This window comes from Ictalurus punctatus, chromosome 13 (assembly GCF_001660625.3).
Source record: "Ictalurus punctatus breed USDA103 chromosome 13, Coco_2.0, whole genome shotgun sequence".
NCBI classification, from domain to species: domain Eukaryota; kingdom Metazoa; phylum Chordata; class Actinopteri; order Siluriformes; family Ictaluridae; genus Ictalurus; species Ictalurus punctatus.
In genome coordinates, this window is record NC_030428.2 from 10287140 (window position 1) to 10309549 (window position 22410).

The window sequence follows — 22410 nt, forward strand, 5'->3', positions numbered from 1 at the left end:
TGTCCACTGTGGACTCAAAGCAGAATTCAGTCCTATTCAGTACTACAGTATTCAGGGCTCTGCTTTTAGTTTCCAGTTTGTCTGAACTGGATTTGTCTGGATTTTTCACTGCTGTCTGCAATAGTATTCCTCCTAATCAGTCTTTCATCAGAGTTTCATCTGCGAGCAGGAGAGAACTGGTATCCCTTTTCGTGTTGTACAGAGTTACATGTGTGCAATATCCAAATGAACACATCTGCGAGACACATAGAGGCTGGTGTAAAGATGAAACTAATTGACATCATTCTTTAGTTATAAGAGCTCTCTATAAAAACGATGAAATAATTGTGGTTTTCTTTTGATTGATTTGCGGGTGTGAGAGAACGGTGAATAACAGATGTATGTGAAGCTTGATGCCTGGCTCGATTTCTCTACTGTCCAATGAAAAAGACATTTATATGTCATATTCATTTTATATTCATGAAAAACATGATTTTAGTCGTTGTCATGCTTCCTCTGTTCCTTCATTACAACACCATGAATACACATCTGCCATCAGGACGGAGTCTCTTTTTTTTTTTTTTACATAAATTGAAATACTAATATTGTAATAGTTTAGATGACGATGAGGTTTTAAAATGGGAAATTTCAGCATAAACAAATCTTCTACAGTGAGCAACTGTACATAAGTGGTAATACACTTTCTATACCTTTTTTTTTTGTATTGCTTTAAAAGCAAGAGAAAAATCTGGAAATGTTCCTTGTAGACTCATATTAAGGGATATTTTAGATGTTCTGCATTATTGTTGCCCAGAACTAATACTCCATGTGATCTTATTCTCAGGACTTCATCATCTATTCTCTAAATAGCAGCTGTACAGTGTTTGGCCATCATTCTGAGCAATCTGATGGAGTGAAAGAGCGGCCAGCTGTAGGTGTGACTCTTTGGGCTCCTGACATCCAACCACAGCACTGCTGCATTCAGAGAGTCCAGGTCACAACTTCTGACCTTCAGCAAGATGATAGGAAAGGACCAGGAGTCACAGTTCTGAAGCCGTTACATGGAGCATTGGTCAAGAGGAACGGAGATGTTGTCAACCAAGAGGTGGAGCTTCATTCGGGAGATGTCATAGGCTTGGGCGAGAATTACCTCTTCATGTTTAAGGATCCCAACACTGAAATTTTGGGAAAATCCCCTAGTGTAGCTCCTCCATGGCGACATGACTCACCACAACCTCATCCTCCGACATCATTTCCTCTCTATCAGAGATGTATGTTATCTATGTCAGAGGGCTCAGGAACACCCTGCGCTGCAGAAAGCACCATGCCCTGCCTGAGGGACACAAACGGACAAGAGCTCATCCTCTTTTATGACGTAGAGCACGAAACACGGGTCCTAGAGGAGATATTTACAAAGGTAGACCGTCATGAAGACCTGCACAAGCTCACCCCATCTTTCCTGATGTGTTTATGCCTCCAGCAATCAGCCACACATTTTCCCATGACCGACCTGCGACGACTTCTGCTACATATCGCCAATAAGGTTCAAATAGCTGTATTGGTAAGGTTCTGATTTTAATAGTGAGTCAAATTTATTGAATTCTTTTGAGGTCCTCCTCACAATTGTACTCTTTGTTTTTATGTTCATATAGGAAAGGGCGAAGGAGCTTGCAGCTATTCAGTCTGAAATGTAGGTCTCTTCTTCACAAACATGCCATAACTACACTCTTAATCAATTCAGAAAGAAACACTAAGGGCAGAACCCTTAAAGGACCCATGGCTTTTCACTGTAGCTGCGATTTGATTCTGCAGGTATTTCCATGAAACAGGAAGTCAGAGTGATGGCATGTTGACGTGCTTGACTTACACAATAACCAATAGTGTTTGAGATACGTGTGCCACACCTCTGCCAAATCGAAGCAATTCCAAGCAATGATTGGAAAAGGAAATAGTGTGCGAAAACACCCTCAGCCAAGAACACACTGAAAAACCACTTCTGGGAGTTGGACATACAGTATCGTACATTCTAGAGAACATTTAATGCATTTAATTGCACCATCATGAAGCTGTGACTATATATTAATCGGCAGAAATGTTCAATAATTTTCCCAGAAGTGAAGTTTCCTGGTGAACTATAAAATGAAAACTATTAAACTAATCTCTCCAAAGCTTTCTTTTTTCTTTTTTCAGATGTAGTATTGTGTAGGTGTCCTTAACACTAAGCTCTGAAATACTAATTTAGATTTCGATTGACAGTTTTCACTTTAAGGGATCTTCATTTGTCCCTCTTGTTAAAGATTCTTGCGTTCTGGGGCAATCAGAATCAGCCGTGCATTAAGGAATGAAAATACAAATTTTGTATTTTTAATTTTGCAATGATAAAAAAGTTAACAACATGACAGTTTTCTTAAATAATGAAGCCTTTGGGATAAATTTGCAGCGTGTATTAGCATGAAGTGGTCCCTAACATGGGGGGATCGGCTTGGCGGTTAAGGCTCTGGGTTACTGATCGGAAGGTTGGGGCTGCCAAGCTGTAAACTGCCAAGCAAGTCCCTTAACCCTCTCTGCTCCAGGGGTGTTGTATCATGGCTGCCCCTGCACTCTGACCCCAACCTCCTGGCATGCTGGAGTATGTGAAGAAAAGAATTTCACTCTCCATATGTATATGTGATAAATAAAGACTCATTATCATTAACACTGAACGATTTGCAGAAAAGAACCTTGGCCTATTTTTGCCCCATAGTATATAACCCTCAAATGGAGTGCTCTCAAAAACGGGTCCAAGTAGCTTCCTTTTTGTAAGCTAAGAACTCTTCATTAACCAAAGATCCCTTAAGGATTCTCTGTCTATTATATTAAGCACTATGCACATAGGAATTTTATTTCATTTTAATTCAGTGTGATTAAATGATTGTTTAAGCAACTTAATAGACTTTAAATTTTGTCATTCATAGTGTTCATCTAGTACTATAAAGGAGTTGTCCCAAAGCCCCAAAGACTCCATGTAGAACCCTGTAAAAGAGGCAGGAAAGTAAAACCTGTTTAAAAACCTAGACCCATTAACTGTCTAAAGAACTCATTCAGAATTCAGTGTCCATTATTACATTCTCTTTTGAAAGACACCCTGCTTAAATATTTACAGCGTCTCTTCTTCATCGGGATTGCCTGGTGTTGCTAATAATATTTGCGCATGAGTCGTTGTGAGTCTGATTATGATGTTTTGTGCATCAGTGCAGAATGTGTCAAGACAGAATTGCAGCGTATCCAGGAATCTTTTCCATTCCTAATGTATGTTCATGGATATTATAATATAGAAAAAAAGAATTCTTGGCTGAAACTAAAACCGAAATTCATGAAACTCTGGACTGAAAATCAAAAACCAAGTGTTGGATTTTTACTATTGATAATAAACTTTTTATTATTATTATTATTATTATTATTTTTACTATTATGTCATTTGTAATCATTTATTCAGGTTTTTTTTTGTGTGTTATGCGTTTGAAAATTGATCATCTAATTTAAAACTTTATTTTAAAGCATTATGCTTAATAAAAAAAAAAAACTACAATTAAAACAGAAAAAAACAATATGTAAAGCAAAGGACATAATATAAAAATGATTGTATGTAATTTGTATATATTTAGAGACTGTCGTACATGTCATGCTTTTTTAAATGATGTAACGATCCGTAGTGGAAATGTCCTGGTAACATTTATGTCTTGCTCATTTTCAGCTGAAAAGTTTTGGTGGCCAAAATTACTGTTCATTCCTGATTTCGTACCTGGATATAAAACTCTATATTCACTTCACAGGGACGGCATTGACCCAGTGGATCTGCAGCCGGAGAACCTTCTCAGAAGTCTGCAGCCGCTTGTTCTGTGGATGGCCAACTCCATAGAACTCCTCCATTTCATCCATCAAGAAGTGCCTTGCTTGTTGCATGGGATTTCACGAATGGAGGAGGAGGAGGAGGAAGATTGCATGGGTAATTATTTCACATAAGAGCACAACAATTAAAAGCGGTGATGATGATGATATTCTTCATTATCAACCAATAATCTCTCTTTCCACATCATCCTGAAAGCTGTGTTGGAGCTGCGCTTGTCTACGGTGCGTCCTGCCAGCGAGGAGGCCATGACGGTCCTGGAGGAGGTCATTATGTTTACCTTCCAGCAGTGTGTCTATTACCTCACCAAGGTCAGTGTGTTTCTGCTTTGGCATGAAGTGCCTGTTAAATAACCCCAGCCATTTTGCTTCTGTGCATAATAGCTGCCTGTTTTATCACATAGGACCTGCTGTTTATGTAGGCACTGAGATTGAGTAAGAAAAATAATCCTTGGCTAACTTTAGCACAACACGCCGTGTGAGTTTGTTTTGTATCTCTCTGGCTGGAATGAATGAGAAATTATCACGAAGGCGAGAATCATTTTGGAGAGCAGCAGCGTTATAGCAGCAGCATTGTGTATCAGATGAACGTGGAGCATTCATACAAATAATAAGGACATTATTTAGAGATTTTGACTGCTTCCAAGTGGCTAACTTGGATGTGTTTTTGACAAACCCAATGAGAATAAACCACAATTTTCAGTAGTAAAACATTTCGTTCCCTTTTCAAGAATTTTTTTCATTCAGATTTTAGAACTGCGATCACGCACAGGTATGTAAACATATAGAAATATTTGAAATTTAAAGGCACTTCCAGACAAATTATGGAAATTCAGAATGTTTTGGAAACGATATTGATAATCTATTGCCATACTAACATAAACCCAAGCCACTATGGATCTAAATGCCTTTTGTCTTTAGACATTTCCTTCACTGTACCGTTGTTTTACATTTTCAGCAAAGCCAAATACAAAAAACCTTCAAAAGGTCCAGCATTTTGTTGATGAGGAAAGACAATAACCTTGTAAAGGTCAATATCGGTGTCATTTCGGAGTAATAATGTACTTGCTAGATGCTCCATAAAATGAAGGAAGGAACTGCACATCCATTTCCTGTGTATAACAGTGCATAGGTCACATGTATCCAGAAAGTGAGATGTGCGTCTCATGCCCCAAATCTCTAGGCATTCATGTAGTCACTGTTTATACTGGACAGACTCAGCTGGAGATAGAACACCTGAATGCACTAAGCCATGCTTAGCCGTTATCACATAGTTAGTTTCCTTTCTTCCAGAGATGAAATGAGATTTGTAATAATACGTTCGCAATGCTGAAACATTTGCATGCGTTGCTAAGCCTGGCTGTAGGCATACTGACTAAATTAAGAAAGTATGTCTTCCATGCAAAGTAAAAAACGCTTCCTTTTTAATTACTTGAGGATTTTCAGTTGAACTTTTCCATGTGGCTAGTGGAAGGTGGCAATCCTCCAACTTCCCTTCAGCCTTGAAGCATTGGCAAACCTTTTCCTAATGTTCATTCTGTCTCCTGTTTATATTATACACAGTTACCAAAACCTCCACTATCAAGCGTGTAGCATAAAGCAAGGAAGGAATAGAAGTTGAACTGTCTAAAAGCAGTGTCTCAAACCTTACAGTCTTAAAATGTGCTTTAATTCAGGCCTGTTGCTATTATGAAAAAAAAAAAAAAAAAAAAAGCAGCTCAATAATAAAATTTTGCCCAAAAATGTAAGTCTCAGACCAAAATGCAGTGGGGATATGACTTTAAGAGTCTGTGGGTAAATTGGGATGTTTAAGGTGCCCATCCATGTGTTCCTTGTTAAAGGAGTTGAAATGAATTTTACTTCCTTGTCTCTGATCAAATTTGGCATAGCCTGCTTTTGGGAACTGCTCCACGTTCCATTTTGGAAAATTCCTTGAGGCGTCCAGTCTCTGGGAAAATTTGAATCGATCTTAAGTTTCTGGGACATTTCAGTTCATCGTTGGTCTTGAAAATGATTTGCTATGGGAAGATTTCCATAGGCGTCGGCCGATTTGAGGGATTTTAGGGTCTGGAGTCTGGGATAGCCTTGGTTTGAGGGAAGTGTACTTCACGGCAGATTTGTGATTTGGAACATTGCTCTCATCAGAGAATTCCTTCTACTAAATCATGAACTTGGCAGAGCATTATGCGGTAAATGCACTGTGTATTCAATATCAGTTGACCATTTTAGCTGGCAAATTAACCCAGTAGGTTGAATGTATCCTTAGCTTGTTGCAGGAATGTTATAGCATATTTAAAATCAGGATGCAGGAACGCTATTGAAGATGTGTTTTGAAGATGAGGTGTGTTCTTAAAAAAATGGCTTTAAAAATGCCTGCTGCTTTATTCAGAACTGACTTTGTACAAGTACTGCCAGTTTGTATGATAATCTGAAAAGAAAAGAAAAAAGAACAAATTCTATCTAGTATCTATCATGCCACAGGTATAGTCAATATTTTTAATAGGAAATTTCGACCAAATGCAAACATTACGATTAGGAAAGAGAACAGTCAGTTTATAGCTTGAATAACATTTGCAGCTCTCTGTCTAAATTCTCTAGGCCTTTCTATCTAGCAGAAAAGGAAACAGCTGGTGATTGGGGCTTAGGAAAATAAAAGCGTGGTGTTTGCAATTCCCAGAGGCAAGGACACACTCGTGTGGTGCTTCTGGGAGCATAACAAATGTGCGTCATAAACGTGCATAGAAATATTAAATATACGGTATATATGCCTGATGCAGTAGATGGATAGCTGCAAAACAGCTACATTTTTCAATCATTTTCCTTTTAAATCACACATCTGGAAATAAGGAGTCATTGTTCTTTTTTCTTTTTTTTTCTCTTTTCTTACTTTTTTCTCCAATTTGTACTTTTGACATGAATGATCTCTACATTATTTGGAACACGGTTGCCAAAGTAGCCAGCTTTTGCCAAGACCCATGCAGCAATTTAAGCATATACTGTATACTGCGTATATGACGGCCTGGGGTAAAACCACTGCCAAGTATGGCCTGGTTGCAACTGTCCATGGACTGAACAAAAGCAGCGTTGTCATGTCTGGGCATACAGAGAATAAAGAAGTGTTGAGCTGGAGAAAGTGGGGGAAGCACATAGGACTGAGTGAAATTTTCTTCTCTCTGAGCTATTTCTGCTGGTCTTCTGCTATAAATCTTAATGTTCCTCCAAAAAAAAAAAAAAAAAAACTGTCTTCTTAAGAGGTTCCCCTTCAGCAGGCTTGTAGTAGACATGTACTGATAAACAAATATATGACATGTAAGACATATACCGAAATCCTATTGAATTCTCATATTTGTTCATATTAATATGCTTGTTTTAATATGTTATCATTCCTATAGTAGCAACTTACACGGGGATTTGTTTGGCTGATGCACCACATAAATGTAATCGTTCATATGGCGATGTTTTGTTTTTTTTTCTTGAGGAGACATTTAGCATTTTGGAAAGGAGTCTCCAGTGTCAGCCCTTTGTAACAGTCTTAGGTAAGGCTGTAACTTTACGTTTTTCAGGACGAGGGAGGTTGTGGTTTCTCTGTAACATAACAAGCAGCAGGGCGGCATGGTGATGCAGTGCCGCCTCACAACTCCACGGTCGATCCTGAGCTCAGGTTACTATCTGTGTGGCGTTTCAGTATCTGTGTGGCATTTCACACAGATGGCCTACAGTACATTGCCCCAGGTGTGAATGAGGTGTTAATGTGTATGAACGGTATAGTGTAATGGATTAGTGTCCCATCTGAGGTGAATTCTCCAACATTACGGCTAGTGCTCATAGGATAGGCTCTGGATCCTGATGAGGATAAGGCTCCTGAAGATGAACGAATGACACATAAAACTGAGAGAAAAACAGAGAGGTTGGTGAGGAGATGTCTGTTCATGCCTGCTGTAACATAAGTGAGCACAGGAACTACCGGCCACATTAAAGCTAACAATAAATGAGTAAAAAGTATGACTTCGTTCTATAGAAATAAACATTGTTAGTGTTGGCAGATTGCTGTGATGTAAGGGGAATAACACACTGTGACATGTTGTTATCACAAAATAATCAAATAATCAAGCTGCTTTACGTTGGGCCGCATTACACCAACCCATCGTCGATTATTTTGCCTCGTCGTGTTTTAATCCTTGCATGAAACACAATGGACCAACATCTGGCGAACAAGTTAGTTCCTGCTTAATAGCATCATTTAGAGCAGCTTTAAACGATTCCTCTCTCTCTCTATCTCATTTGATGAATATTAAATAAATGTTCTCTTTACATAGATCATTCTCATGACAACTTGTAAACGATTATACACGTTCTTTTGTTGAAGAAAAATGATTAATAAGCTACAATAAATGGTGTGGAACAAATGCGTTTGTCCCAGTGAGTGAGCTGTTACTATAGAAATAATAACATAGGATACATGAACAGATTAGTACATTACTAGAACACATCGATTCAAACCTTGGAGCAAGTATTATAGTTAGTTAGTTAGTAAGTTGGTAGCCAAACATAGTTGTTATAGAAAAATTCGTCAAAAGCTTTCGACCAATTAGAATCCAGAATCTGAAGACAAAGTGGTGTGAACTGCAATAATGTGATTAATTGTTATTTAGCTAGAAAATGTAACAGTAAATATTAGTCAGCTCTTAAAGTTGTCTTAAGTCAAAGCCCTCGGATATCAGAAATAATTTCTGGTGTTTTCATGTTGATGACATGCTATTCCTGTGTTCAAATGTTTCGTTTTGTTTTTATATATAAGTTAGCAAATGATAGCGCAGTACACTATAAGCTAGAAGGGATGACATATGAGGTAACTAAAGAATTTCCTCAACTGTGATGCCTCAGATTACTGCAAACCGTCATTGTTTTAATATACAATGTCATGTAAATAGGCAAGTCACGATATGGAGGTTTTATATTGGTACATGCCTAATATGAAATACACAACCCGTACGCCATGACGACTACATGTCCACTTGTGTCAGGATGAAGGACAGAGGGAAGGTAGGATGTTAGATGAAACAGAGGACTGAGCATTGTTTTGTAGTGTGTTGGCGTTCCTCTGGTTAACTTGCTCATAAGGGTCACGAACCAGAGCAAGCTTATCACACGTTCTTTTAACGTTTTTGGCCCGTGCATAGAAGATCTTCTTATCATCTTAGAGCAAAGAGGAAGCTCTCATGTTCTGCAAATGTTCTCCTTCGGCTTATTGATAAGGATTAGACACGGTTTCTGCAATGGCATTTCCTTTGTTCAGTTCTGTTCTGTTCTAATAGTGCCAGGTGATTTCTGTTGATTTTATAAGAACAGAACTAAAACATTTGACATCTTTACTTAATTAGCAGAAATATAAACAGTATTGTTTATACTAACCTGGAATCGAAGCAGACTTCAAGAGTGGGATGTTTACCATTTGATTTACAGGTTATGTCTAACATTCGATGGTGTCAAATATTTTTTATCGTAACACAAAGCTTAAGCAGACAGAAGAGCAGAAATTCGTTGGTTACATAAGTATTCACCCCCTGAATCAATACAATGCATTTTGCTGCTCTAAGTCTTCTAGAATATGTCTCTATCAGCTTGGCACATCCTGATATTTTGTCTGTTCTTCTTAGCAAAACTGCTCATTGTATGGGATTATGTATTAATGTCAGCTTAATGTCAAGTCATGGGCTTCCTTTTGGTTTCTCAGTTTCTTCCTCCTAAGAACATACATATAAGAAGATTTATGGAAAATTGTGACGTGACTAGGAGTGAATGAGTTTGGGAAAGTGTGTATGAACGCCATTCATGGAGAATTTTCGCCTCACGCCCAGTTTTCCTGGGATAAGGTTTGGATCCTGACCAGGATAAAGCGGTTACCGAAGATGAATGGAGAGAAGTTTCATTGAAATAATATTTTAGTATCGCTCTTATGGTACGTTTAATATAAGATGGGTTGTGTTGACCTAAAGAGAAGATAAGTGTTCAAAAATCACGTATATACATTTTTTTGTCCCACACAGCTCCTGTACCCAGTCCTCCCAGGCCTGTTAGACAGTAATCCTTTCTCAGAGAATGGGCAGGTACAGATCCCTGATGAAGTTGCCAGCGTGTTGGACATCTTAACAAAGACACTGAAGCTCATCAAAGACTTCAACATACACCCTGAAATTTCCATACAGCTCTTCACTTACCTCTTCTTCTTTGTCAATGCCTTCCTCTTCAACCTGCTCATGGAGAGAGGTAAAAATCTCGCATTTGTGTTTCTCTATCTGAAATATAATTAATACCAGGGACATATAGGCACAGAGGACGCGGGTTCTTTACATTTAGTTCCAATACATAGATGTCTGTACATGCTATTTTCATTCAGTACAGTTGTGTCCTAATCATTAAGACCAGTGTCTGTCAGTCTTCACAGACAATTACTTTGTCGATTTCTTTGTCAATCTTTAAAAGTCTTCCATTCAAATGTTCTGACTATGTAAGTGTGTACACAGCAAGCTGGTTTTGTAACATTTGTTTACACTGACACTTTTATGCTGTTTGTATGAAGGATCAGGGGGAAGCTTTTACCACTGGTCCTGTGGAGTTCAGATCCGTGCAAATTTGGATGTGCTGATAGACTGGGCTTACACGGCAGGGCTCGGAGAGCTGGCACAGAGCCACCTCGTCAAACTCTCCTCCGCTGTCAATCTGCTGGCCACCACTCGAGAACATCTGCTGCAGGTCAGAGACCCTTTCTTTCACCTCACTGTTTGTGAATATAATTGGAAAAGACCAAAAAAAAAAAAAGTCTTTTAATTTAGCAGTCATGCAGTGTTCTAATTGACGGGACCCCCTATAAAGCCCAAAGAAATTAAACTGGGGGGTGGAGGGTCATAGAAACTAGAAACATAAACATTGTCCATTATTTGTCCCAGTTTCATAAGAAATCCAAATTAGATGATCTTTTTCTGTCTGAAAACTCTAAACATGCTCAAGCGCACCAGATGAGTGGATCCTCATTTTTCAAATTAGCCAAATTACCACAAAGTTCGTAAGATATCACTGTCAGACAGTTATAACTAGTTATAACTATATATATATATATATATATATATATATATATATATATATATATATAGTTATAACTATATATATGTGAGTGTATATATATATATATATATATATATATATATATATATATATATATATATATATATATATATATGTGTGTGTGTGTGTGTGTGTGTGTGTGTGTGTGTGTGTATATATATATATATATATATATATATATATATATATATATATATACTATAGCAACATCAAAGCCCTGGTTGATGAATTTCGTCAGGGGGCGGGGGCCCCCCAAGAACTATGACACAATTCGAACACTGCAGTCACGTGATAATATCCAACAGCGTCCAAAAATCCCTAGACTGACCAAACGGTCAGTTTTTATTTTCTCACTCATGAAAAAGGAATACACAATTGAAGAAGTGAAAAAATTCAAGCAAATGAATCAAAATATGTATTAATGGTTCTGTTTCTACAGTAGTTGCCTAAGGTAAGGCTATCAAACCATGTTTTCTAAACCTTTCGAACAAGTGACCTGTGTTGCTTGATGTAGTAAAATGGTTCTGTATACCGTATATGCATGATTCATTCTTTATAATGATATATCCTATAATCATTGGCGCTTGGGTGTTTAGGCTTTTACGTACATAATGTTCAAGGATTTTTAGTGGTGAATAATTCCAATTGTAATTGTATCTGAAATCTGGTGAACACAACTTAGTACATCAGGCCCATATTGTAGCGCACTAATGCATATGTTCTCTGTCTATGGCACTATAAAAGTAGAGTATATAAAAGTACAGGCTTCGTACTATTTGAATAAATAAGGATATGAACTCTTATATAAGTAACTCAGATTTGAGTGCAATTTTGAAAGGAATTAGACAGCATCCATGGATACTTCAGTCGTTTTGGACCCTGTCGTACATGCTGACATTGATAAATGCAAACTCGCTCTCACTCGCTCTGACTGTAGTCTTGTAAAACATAATGAATACAAGGATGACTGTTGCAGTCATCCTGTAGTGTCGTCATCCGATTACAAGTTTCTATTGACCGTCTTTCAACATTATCCATATAGACATCAGGAATTAGTGTAGTTGTCAGAAATAATTAACAGGGAGAATTAACCATTAAAGGATTAAGACTGGCGAACACAAAGGGTCATTCAGTCGGGCAGATAATGATGACATGGCGGATAAGCCTTGCCTACATGTATCCAGTGCAGGTTTTTTCTATTCTGTAGCATGGTTCATTGTCTGTGTGTGAATGTCAGCATTCATGCTGCACAGCACTACATTCTACAGGAAATATTCTTATCAGCTGAAAGTGATCTGAGACATTCACTTGTAGATAGTGAACAAATGAAATTATGGTCAGCCTTTAAGTGTAACTCTTAAAGCAAATGCTATGTGCAGATAAATCATTCTGACACATTTTTGTTACTCTTAGATCTTCCTAACTTAGTCACAGGTACAGCTCAGGAATTTAAACAGAGTGGGTTCAGATTAATAGTGCAGTTTGAGATGATTTAACATCAGCAGGATTAGTGAGTAGTGAGAGCTCAGCAGTTAATGTTCTCTACTGATAGAGTAGCGCAGGGATGACGTCATTTTGTAATGCCAAATCCTGGAAACGAGTTAGCATTTTAGCCGTTCCGGTTCCATCGTCTTGAAGTCAATGGGTTTTTTGAATGGGATTTTGGTTAAAAGCCTGAAATAAGCTGTGTGGTGAACACAGGCTCAAAATATTTTCACATTTTATTCTATGACATAAATATGGGAAAATCCTATTGGGTTTTTGTCAAGGGAACCAGTGTGATGCTAACTTCCGGGTTGCAGTGTTATGCATGCACAGTATGCAATCATTTAAACATACGTCATAATAATAAGCTTTAGAGGCACAATTATTGAACGTACATATTTTTTTAACTTTCATAAAAACTAAATCAAAATAAAACTTCTTTATTCCCCAGTGAAAAAACATCCAAAAGAGATGCGCGTATAAACAAATGGAATTTTCTCAAAAATAATGCAACATGGGCATGGATGAAACGTGGATGAAGATTCATTCACAGAGTAAACCCGTATTATGGAAAGCGTTTTAAATCGAGTTTGGAGAAGTTGTGGGAAGCTTGGTGACGGTGATGTTGAAGTTGAGCGACCGTGGTGTAGTTCGTTTATAGCGTATGGTTAGATGTTTATTTCTGGCGATTGTATTTAGGCTTCAAACTACATAAAAGTTGTGTTCAATTTGTGAAAATTATCTTGATGGACACAAACGTGTTAGTACTGTAAACTTTTGTCAATCACAGAAGTCTATGGGAAAATCCTATTGGGTTTTTGTCAAGGGGACCAGTGTGACGCTAACTTCCGGGTTCAGGTACAAAATGACGTCATCCCTGCACCACGCTATGACCAGTGAAATTTGAGTTAAAATCCAAGGGCTTCAAGAGAGCTACTTTCTGGCCCTTGAGCAATATTCTTAACCCTCAAGTGATCATTTAGTGCACGTGCCAGGACTAAATTCTGCCTCAGTTGGAAATCGTTTTGGTGAACGTCTCTGTCAATGAATAAATGGCAAAATAACTAAACACTTACAGTTAAACTCTCATACCCATCTTTCATATTTTGCTTTACATTCCTTACATTACTTGTAGCCAGTTTTTCATCTGAACCAATAATTTCACCATTTAGGGCATACATTTTGGTTCACTGGGGGCTTAGAAGTTAGCAGAAATTTGCCTCACACAAAGCTGTGAGGTTGGCGGTTCGAATCCCCTGTGCACGCTGAGCTTGCATGTTCTCCCTGTGCTTTGGGGGTTTCCTCCGGTTAATCCTCCTCCAGTCCAAAGACTGTATGCTGATTGGCATTTCCAAATTGTCTGTAGTGTGTGAACGTGTGTGCGATTGTGTCCTGTGATGGTTTGGTTCCCTGGGATAGATAACAAACTCCCCTACAACTCTCTGTAGGATAAGTGGTATAGAAAATGGATGAATGGATGGGTTTGGAAGGGGGTTGTTTGGCATAAACAGGACTGTGCAGTTTATAATGCATTTCTGCTAAGATTAGAAAATGCTGCTTGGAAAGTTGCAGTATTGTTATACAGTGGAATTGGCTGGTTCAGGGTGATTATGAACTAGAAATGAACTCTCCTCTCAGCTGAAACAGATCTGCTCAGCTCCATCCCTTTACACTGAATATTCATCCATTTACTTTGAAAATCAACTCATCGGGCAGATGTAATTTCAACAGAGTGGGAGGGTCAGTTGCATTACAGGCAGCAGAGGGTTCTAAAAATCGCAAACTGTTCCTAACTTGCCTAAGTACATCCATGTGTTCCTCTGTGCAGGCATCATGGGGTTCTTTGAGGACAGAGTTTTCCTTACTTAGCCCTGCTCAGCTTCACCACATGCTGAGGGAGTACAACCCACGCCGGCCCTGCCCCTCTGCATGGACGCCCTGCAGCGCCGACGCCGACGCAGCATGCCGAACTGGTGAGAAATGTAGACAGTGACATTGATATATGATAGTGAGATTGCTCTGCAGCAGAAGATCTCAGATTTGTTGTCAGACTGACACAGGGAAGATCAAGACTTTTTCCGCTGACTGTGATTTGAAACTGCAGCAGTGCAGTTTGAGATTGCATTGTTTCTGTGTTATTACCGTAAATACACAATGCACCTTTTTTCTGTCCACCAGCTGATATCCTTGAAAGCTTTGATGACCACCCGCCTCTTGTCCTGCCCATCGATGGCTTTCAGATGAACTTTAAAAAGCCTATTAGAGATACAAGGCTCATTGAAGAACTCGTGCAGCTTCAGGCAGTCATCAAGGCACTTAATGTTGGAGCATCAACTGCACAATGTGCTCACGTAAGCAGTGATATTTAATAATAATTACAGTCCACTCCAGAATTATTGTTACCCTTTAAAAAAAAAATCAATATCATGTTGAAAAATCCTTACCTAGCCAAGGCAACCAGGTCCCATATCCTAGTATGTTTTTTTTTTAAATTATTATTATTTTATTTTATTTTTTAAATAATGGCAGTCTGTTAGTATATACATTAAATATTCTCTGGGGTGTCAATAATTTTTTTACACATGAATAAAACTTATCATATTAATTAAAAAAAGAAATAAACTATAAGACTGATAGATTAGACGTTCTTCAACTGTCTAAATAAATAGTGCAAACATTATCATGATTAGGTTATTGTATTGTGTATATTATATCCAATTATGCCAGTCATTCTTAGGTTGACAACTTCCAACATATAATAATAACTTCCAATAACTTCCAATAAAAATAACTTCCAACATGGCTTTTTCGACTCATTATGCTAATACTTGTAATTGGAGCAAATTGTAATTGCAGGACTTGCTCTTTTTTAGCTTAAGAAAAAAAACATGAAAGTTGGATTTTACTTGTGAGACATTAGAGAGATGACAAACACAGACGTAATAACAGCGGTTTATTTAGTATATGTACCTAAAAAGTGGCCTTAAATCTACAATTATTGTAAAATTTGGATACTGAGTGAATTGAATTAGAAAACTGCTCCTGAATCTCTCACAGATTTGGGATTAATCATTAACCCCGCCCTTACTTCTAACTTTAACCCTTGCTATTTTGACTTGTTATTATTATTATTATTAATAAAAAAAAATTTAATGAAACCATCTACTTCTTATGATCTGTTGTGTAGCGTGAATCCGCCGTACCCCTGGAAGCCAAACGCACCAAAATGGACGTTTTTCCAAAAGCCCATCTGGAACAAGGACACACACTATTGATGCTGCCTAAGAACTGTGATTCTTCCACTTGTTCTTCAGTATCAGGTGACGAGGGCGTGTGTGAAGTTGTGCTTACCCAAAAGATAAAGGCTCTGGATCTACAGGACAAAGAGACGAACCACAACAGCAAAACTAAGCACTTAGCACTGGAAACCTCGTGCTTGCTCACCCCACCTAACACACCACTGAGCTCAGAGTCCAGGACCGAATGCCAGGATATGCAGTCCCACCATCACACTCCCCAGAGCTGTGATACAACCAAGCATGAGGAAGGTGAGGAAGTTCAGGAAATATTAGAGAAGATAAGTTTGGGATGAAAATCTTAGCAGCACTTATGTTGCTATAGATTAACTATAGGATCCATTAATACGGCAGGTCTAATAATCTAATACAATAGTCATTGTATTGATTGAATGACGTTTCATTTGCTTGAATCTGTAGGAGGATGTGGAAGGCATGGAGTCGGCGATGATGACGTGTTTGTGGTGGAGCTGTTGAAGGGCCCTGGAGGATTAGGACTGTCTCTAGTGGATGGGGTGGTGAGAACTTTGGTAGATCTTTCTGATAGGATCTTATTTCCTTAAAGGGTTTAAAGTTTGGCTAAAATGAAGTTTACACAACTTACACTAGATTTCCCCCTTTCCTTAAAGATTGTCAGACAGCCAAGACATGTTTTTTTTTTAAATATTTCTTTAATTTATTTGTAATTTCCTTCTTTAGTTTGCACTAAAGCTACAAGGCTAGTACTAATCACACGATTTCCTCAATTTCCTTTGAGCTGTTAAATAATCTCAAATAGACTTGCTTAAGTGGTTTTGACAGTGTGTGTGTGTTCCCATCAGCCACTCCACTGCAGTGCGGTGCACCAGGCGCAAACACATACACACACTCGTTCACAACTGCGGTCAGTTAGGTTTAGTGTAGCCAATCTACCTATACTGCACTGACAGTAACTCGAGCTCAGGACTGAATCCGTGACTCTGGAGCTGGGAGGCAGCAATGCTACATGCTCTGCTATTATGTATGCCGTCCTAGTTTGAGTTTGATTTTGTCAAATTATATGTATACATATGTATTCTGTTATTACACTGGAGGAAATAAGTATTGGATGTGTCAACATTTTTTCCAGTAAATATATCACCCTAAAAACACTACAACAGTGAAGTTTGGAGGGGGAGGCATCATGGTGTGGGGCTGTTCTTCATCGCATGGTGCTGGCAGACTTCATATAATTGAAGGAACGATGAATGGAGCCCTTTACAGGGAGATTCTTGAGAAGAATCTGCTGCCATCCACCAGGATGATGAAGATGAGACGTGGGTGGATCTTCCAGCAGGACAACGATTCAAAGCATCCAGAAAAGGAGACGCTCAATTGGTTTCAGTGAAAAAAATCAAGCTGTTAGATTGGCCCAGTCAATCACCTGACTTGAATCCAATTGAACGAGATTTAAAGACAATATGTTTAGAAGAATGGGCCAAAATCACACCTGGATACTGCGGCCCATTAATTTCTTCATACAGGAAGCGTCTTGAAGCTGTCATTACAAACAAAGGCTTCTCCACTAAGTATTACATACATTTCAGTTAGTGTGTTCAGTACTTTTTTCCTGTGTTGTTCCTCTTTATTCCACATAACTTTATTTACGGACTTTAATGTTGTGAATTCTTTATATTTCCAGATTTCTTGAGTTAATACTGATGTCTGGTGAAATTTTCATGCGAATAGCCTCATTGGAAATATATTTACTGAAAAAAAAAAATGTTGACGCGTCCAATACTTATTTCCCCCACTGTATATCTTATTCTGCGAATTGTTTACATCCATGATATTTCAAACTATGGCAAGCAATGTCTTTTGAGTCAAGTGTGTGATGATTTAGACCTGTAGTTTGATGATACTAAACCCGCGGCTATCATTCTTCAGAGAAGAGCGGGGCACAACTTTTTGCTTTCTCAATTAAAGTACTTTCTTTTTTTGCATGAATTTGACTAATGTCTGATACAGATATTTGGTCTTGTTTTATGAATGAAACATGTAAAAAAAATAATAAAATTCCATTATTTAACCGGAATGAAGAGAAGTGAAATGTTAGAAAGCGCCCCAATAGGTGGGGAATGTTGTAACATGACCATACGACGGCTTAAAATCCTGCTCTAACAATTTAATCTGATTTAATTAAAAGAAAAAAAAAACATACACGATAAACTATGATATTATGTCAGCAAAAACATTTATAAAATCATAAAGGCGAATGAAATAATGTACATTTACAGTACATACTATAAATTTTAGTGCTTGACAGTGAACACAGAACAAAGCCGAAGTGAAGGCCAACATAATGAAGGCAAAGAGAAACAGCCATACACACACACACACACACACACACACACACACACACAGGTACACCCCTGTCTGTCTTTCTTGATCTGTTTCTCAAGCTGCAGTAAATAAAATCATAAAAAGGAATCGTGTGAATTTACATGGCTAACTGCATGGAATAGCATAGTTTCTTGTAATAGCGGGGCACGTTTTAACACAGCGTTACAACGTGAGATTCGGACCGGACTATTCAATTCTGTAGGCTATATAAGCATTTAGAGACTATGTAGGATTATAACGGAGCGATTAAAGATGAAACATTATACTAAACCTGCCTTGTTTTAAATTAACGCTAAACACAGCTGAAAATGAACGTCTGTGAACTTTTACACACGCCATGGTAAAATGATCTTCCCTTGATATCTTCCAAAGTCGTTAGAATTTTGATGCGATTTTTTTACACACAGTGTTGGTATGGCAACCAGAAAAGACAGGAAGTTTCGTCATGCCAATGTACATGGAAACTACTGAATAAAGTCTGTTAGAATGTGCCCCGTGTTCGGATGTACCCCGCTCTCCCCTACTTGTTAGCTATATTGCCCTCTTAGTTAAACTAAAGAAGGTTACAGATAAAGTCTTGGCCTGCTTACTACATCTGAGTTAATGGGTTAAATTCATGGAGTGGTCCAAGGTTTTCGAGAGAGAGAGAGAAAAAAACATTCTTGTGAGACATTTTGAATATCAATCTGTTTATGATATTAATGCACCGGTTTGTCCAGTTTATTCTCTCTCTCTCTCTCTCTCTCTCTCTCTCTCTCTCTCTCACACACACACACACACACACACACGCACAAACGCACACACAAACAAAGCCATTTGTTATGTAACGTGCGCCCCCTTGTGGTAGAATACAGAACAATTCTTTTAAGCATTCTTTTAATGTAGCACAGCAGGACATCATGGGCAAATATACATACATACATACATACATACATACATACATATATATATAAATATAAATTGTGCAGCTCTCTCTCATATATATATGTGTATATATATATATATATATATATATATATATATACACACACATATATATGAGAGAGAGAGCTGCATGAGATAACATTTTAAAAGTATAAATGATAATTGACTGTAATGTGAAAATGAGCCAGAATTTTAATGCATAATGTGAACATCTTGAACAGATGTCTCAGATGTTCTGCATGAGTGTTTCCAGCTGTTCTGATGATTCAATCAACATACTAGCAATCAAAATAATGTAGAACAATGTTTAATCATATCACATCAAATGCTGCTCAATTTTAATGGAAAGCATATCCCAGTCAATATAGCATTTTGTCCATTTTGTGATTGTTCTTCTCAAGAAGCTCTGTGAAAGCTCTGTGAGTCTGTGAAATATTATTCCATTTGTTCTGTTATCAGGAAACACCAATGAAGATGAATGGGATCTATATTAAATCTGTGAGCCCAGGGTCTCCTGCAGCTCTGAGTCAGAGACTGCGGCCAGGCGATCGACTTCTGGCAGTCAATGGCCACAGATTGGTTGGCTTGGACTACCATACGTGAGTCGACTCGAATCACGATGATAAATTCATGATGTGAATATTACAATCCATTTCTGCAACATGAAGAATTATTCATCAATGTAAAGCCTAAAACAGTGGTTATTATTTTCACATCTAGTGGCAGGGAGCTCATTCAGAAGGCTGGAGACCAAACTCAGTTGCTAGTTGCCCGGTCTGAAAGAATTCGCGAAGACACAGTGCCAAATCGCTGAGTGTGCCAACCCATCTCACACATGCACTTTGAAGCTGTTCTGGGAAAATGCCAAGATTTTATCCTCCTGTGTTTTTGTGTGAAGACACCATTTTATAAATGTTTTTTAAAACGCTATTGTGGTGTTTTATGGAACTGATGCTTATTCCACGATTTTCCTTTTATATCATTTTTACGTCATTTTTGTCATCTGTTTAACATACGGACACCATATTTGTAGTAAAAAGTATTATTAATCGATCAATGTGCCTAAATAATAATAACAATAAAACAAATTTTAAAACACAGCACAATTCATTTGCTTTCATTCAAAACGGTAAACTGTCATGAAACAATTTTAACGTTTTGCTACTCTTTTTAAGGTTGTATGAGAGATCTCTGTTCCACTTTCTTTTTCTTCTTCAGTCTCAGTAAGTGTAGGATGCAGGGGGAGATGGGGGAGAAAGCAAGAAAAGATGAGAAAAGAATGGACAAACAAGAGCTGAAAAGAAAGAATGGAAAGAGAAAGCGTGACGGAGAACGCATGTGCTCGGGAGAGTGTGTCTTTGCTTCTTGTTCACTCATTCATCTTAAGCTCCGTTAACTACTATGAATTATACAGTAAAACTGAAAGGGAATGTAAGTAGTTACTAGAGTGAAGAATGTATGTCTGGACTCTGAGGGGTTCTGGGAGTTCTATGAACACTGCTGTTCCCTCATGTGTTCTGTGCTCTTCATGGTACCATCATTATGAGTTTACATGGCATGACATATACAGTGTCATGATGCGCTTGTAAACTAATCTTTGGATAATATTACGAAAGGCAATCAACATAAAATGTTTTAGTAGAGTGGTAGAATGGTGTATTTTTATAGCACTCCATATATATATATATATATATAACTTTACATTTATCATCAGGCATCACTGCTGGGTAAACCCTATGTCCAGTGATCCAATACCCTCAGGAAAACAATGCCTTGTAGAGTAGAATTCGTAGTTTATATCTACGCTGTTTAGCAATAAAGATGAGAATATTATAGTTACTGGAATCATTAAATTATAGTAAAAGGTTAGTCATAGTTCAACGTTTAAGAAACGACCGAAACAAACGGTAAATTATTTTGTAAATATCCTTTCGTCAAAACTGTGGATGTCTTGAAGTCTTCTGCAAGGAGAAGAGTCAGTGTCAACTGTATTATAATCAATTAAAGTTGTCTAAAGCGGTTTCATTAATAATTAATAATGAGATATTAATATTCCTTCACGACCCTGAAGTCTGAGGCTTGGAAAGTTGTACAAAGGATTTCAGACACTCTGTGGCTCATGGGTGGAGCGTATGAGCCAACAGCTGGGTTTGTCTATGCAGTGTATAATAAGATCTATTATAATCTAGTTGTTTCAAAGATACATCATGAAAAGTGTGGTTTGTGATATTGGCAATGGATATGGCTAGTTTTTTTTTTTTTTTTTGGGGGGGGGGGGGGGCTGGGGGGGTGTCATTTCTCATGTTTTGTTTATATTCTACTGGTGCTGAAAATAGCTCTGTCATTTCCCTTAAAATGCAATTCACAAGAAATACATACAGCATGTAGTTTCAACAGAGTGGCTAGAGGGAATTGTTCATAAAAATTTTGTATGTGTGTATATATATCAGTTTTTGATATATACTATATATATATAGCCGTTCAGCCTACATACATGTTTTTCGACGGTGCAAGGAAACCAGAGAACCCAGAGGAAACCCAAGCAGACAGTAACCTAAGCTTAGGATTGAACCAGGTACCCTGGAGCTGTGAAGCAGCAATCCTACCACGTGCACCACCATGCTGCCCTCATGAACTTCAATTTAATTAGAAAACATCTGAGCATGCGGCGGTCACCGGAAGAATGAATGACTCGAACCCGAAGACTTCAGACGTGAACGAATCATTTCTGTTTCTGGTACAGAAGAGTGATGTGTCGTTCATGAATGATTCGCTCATTTTGAACGAATCTTTAATATGACTCAGAAACAACGAGTTGTCTCAGAGAGTGATCCGTTCATTGCATACATGCATGCGCAGCAACATCCCCATAGGTTCTGTACAGGAAAAAGACTACTCGGATCGGAAGGTGAAGTGAACTAACACAGTGGTTTTCAAAGTGGGCGCTGCGGCCCCATTGGGTGCCGCCAGGGGGCGCCCGGGGGTCCTCAGCAATTTGGTGTGAAAAATAAATAAATACATGATATATATATATATATATATATATATATATATATATTTATCTGTATATTTATAAAATTACTAATGTAATGTAATGTAAAGATGTAAGATGTAATTATTAATTAAAAAAAGGGGGGGGATATATTCAGAAGTCTGTATTTTATATTTTATATTTAATTCTATATTTTAATGTGTTTTAAAGACATCATGCAAAATGGCAAAAATGCCATTTGGGGGGCCTTGCCCTGGAAAAGTTTGGGAACCCCTGAACTAACAGACTGCATAGCCTGAATACAAGCTAAGCTATTAATGAATCATTTCTGTTTCTCATAATTCAGCCTTGGCTGCATTAGCCTAT

The 22410-nt window shown here is 37.9% G+C and overlaps 1 protein-coding gene across 3 annotated transcripts in view; it reads left to right on the forward strand.

Annotated features, from left to right (window-relative positions):
• Window positions 1-20152, forward strand: part of radil2b (Ras association and DIL domains 2b) — a 29266-nt gene extending 9114 nt beyond the window's left edge. The window contains exons 5-16 of one of the 3 annotated variants that reach the window (XM_017484481.3): window positions 824-1540; window positions 1632-1669; window positions 3792-3964; window positions 4064-4176; window positions 9912-10131; window positions 10445-10617; window positions 14300-14444; window positions 14650-14822; window positions 15659-16019; window positions 16188-16297; window positions 19512-19651; window positions 19773-20152. In XM_017484481.3, the coding sequence (XP_017339970.1) occupies window positions 824-1540; window positions 1632-1669; window positions 3792-3964; window positions 4064-4176; window positions 9912-10131; window positions 10445-10617; window positions 14300-14444; window positions 14650-14822; window positions 15659-16019; window positions 16188-16297; window positions 19512-19651; window positions 19773-19866 (2457 nt within the window). In that variant the 3' untranslated portion in view covers window positions 19867-20152. Of the gene's footprint in view, window positions 1-823; window positions 1541-1631; window positions 1670-3791; window positions 3965-4063; window positions 4177-9911; window positions 10132-10444; window positions 10618-14299; window positions 14445-14649; window positions 14823-15658; window positions 16020-16187; window positions 16298-16875; window positions 19065-19511; window positions 19652-19772 lie in introns of those variants that run through there. The other 2 variants (XM_017484482.3, XM_053685190.1) reach the window with 2 other exon arrangements.
• Window positions 20153-22410: the final 2258 nt, after the last annotated feature.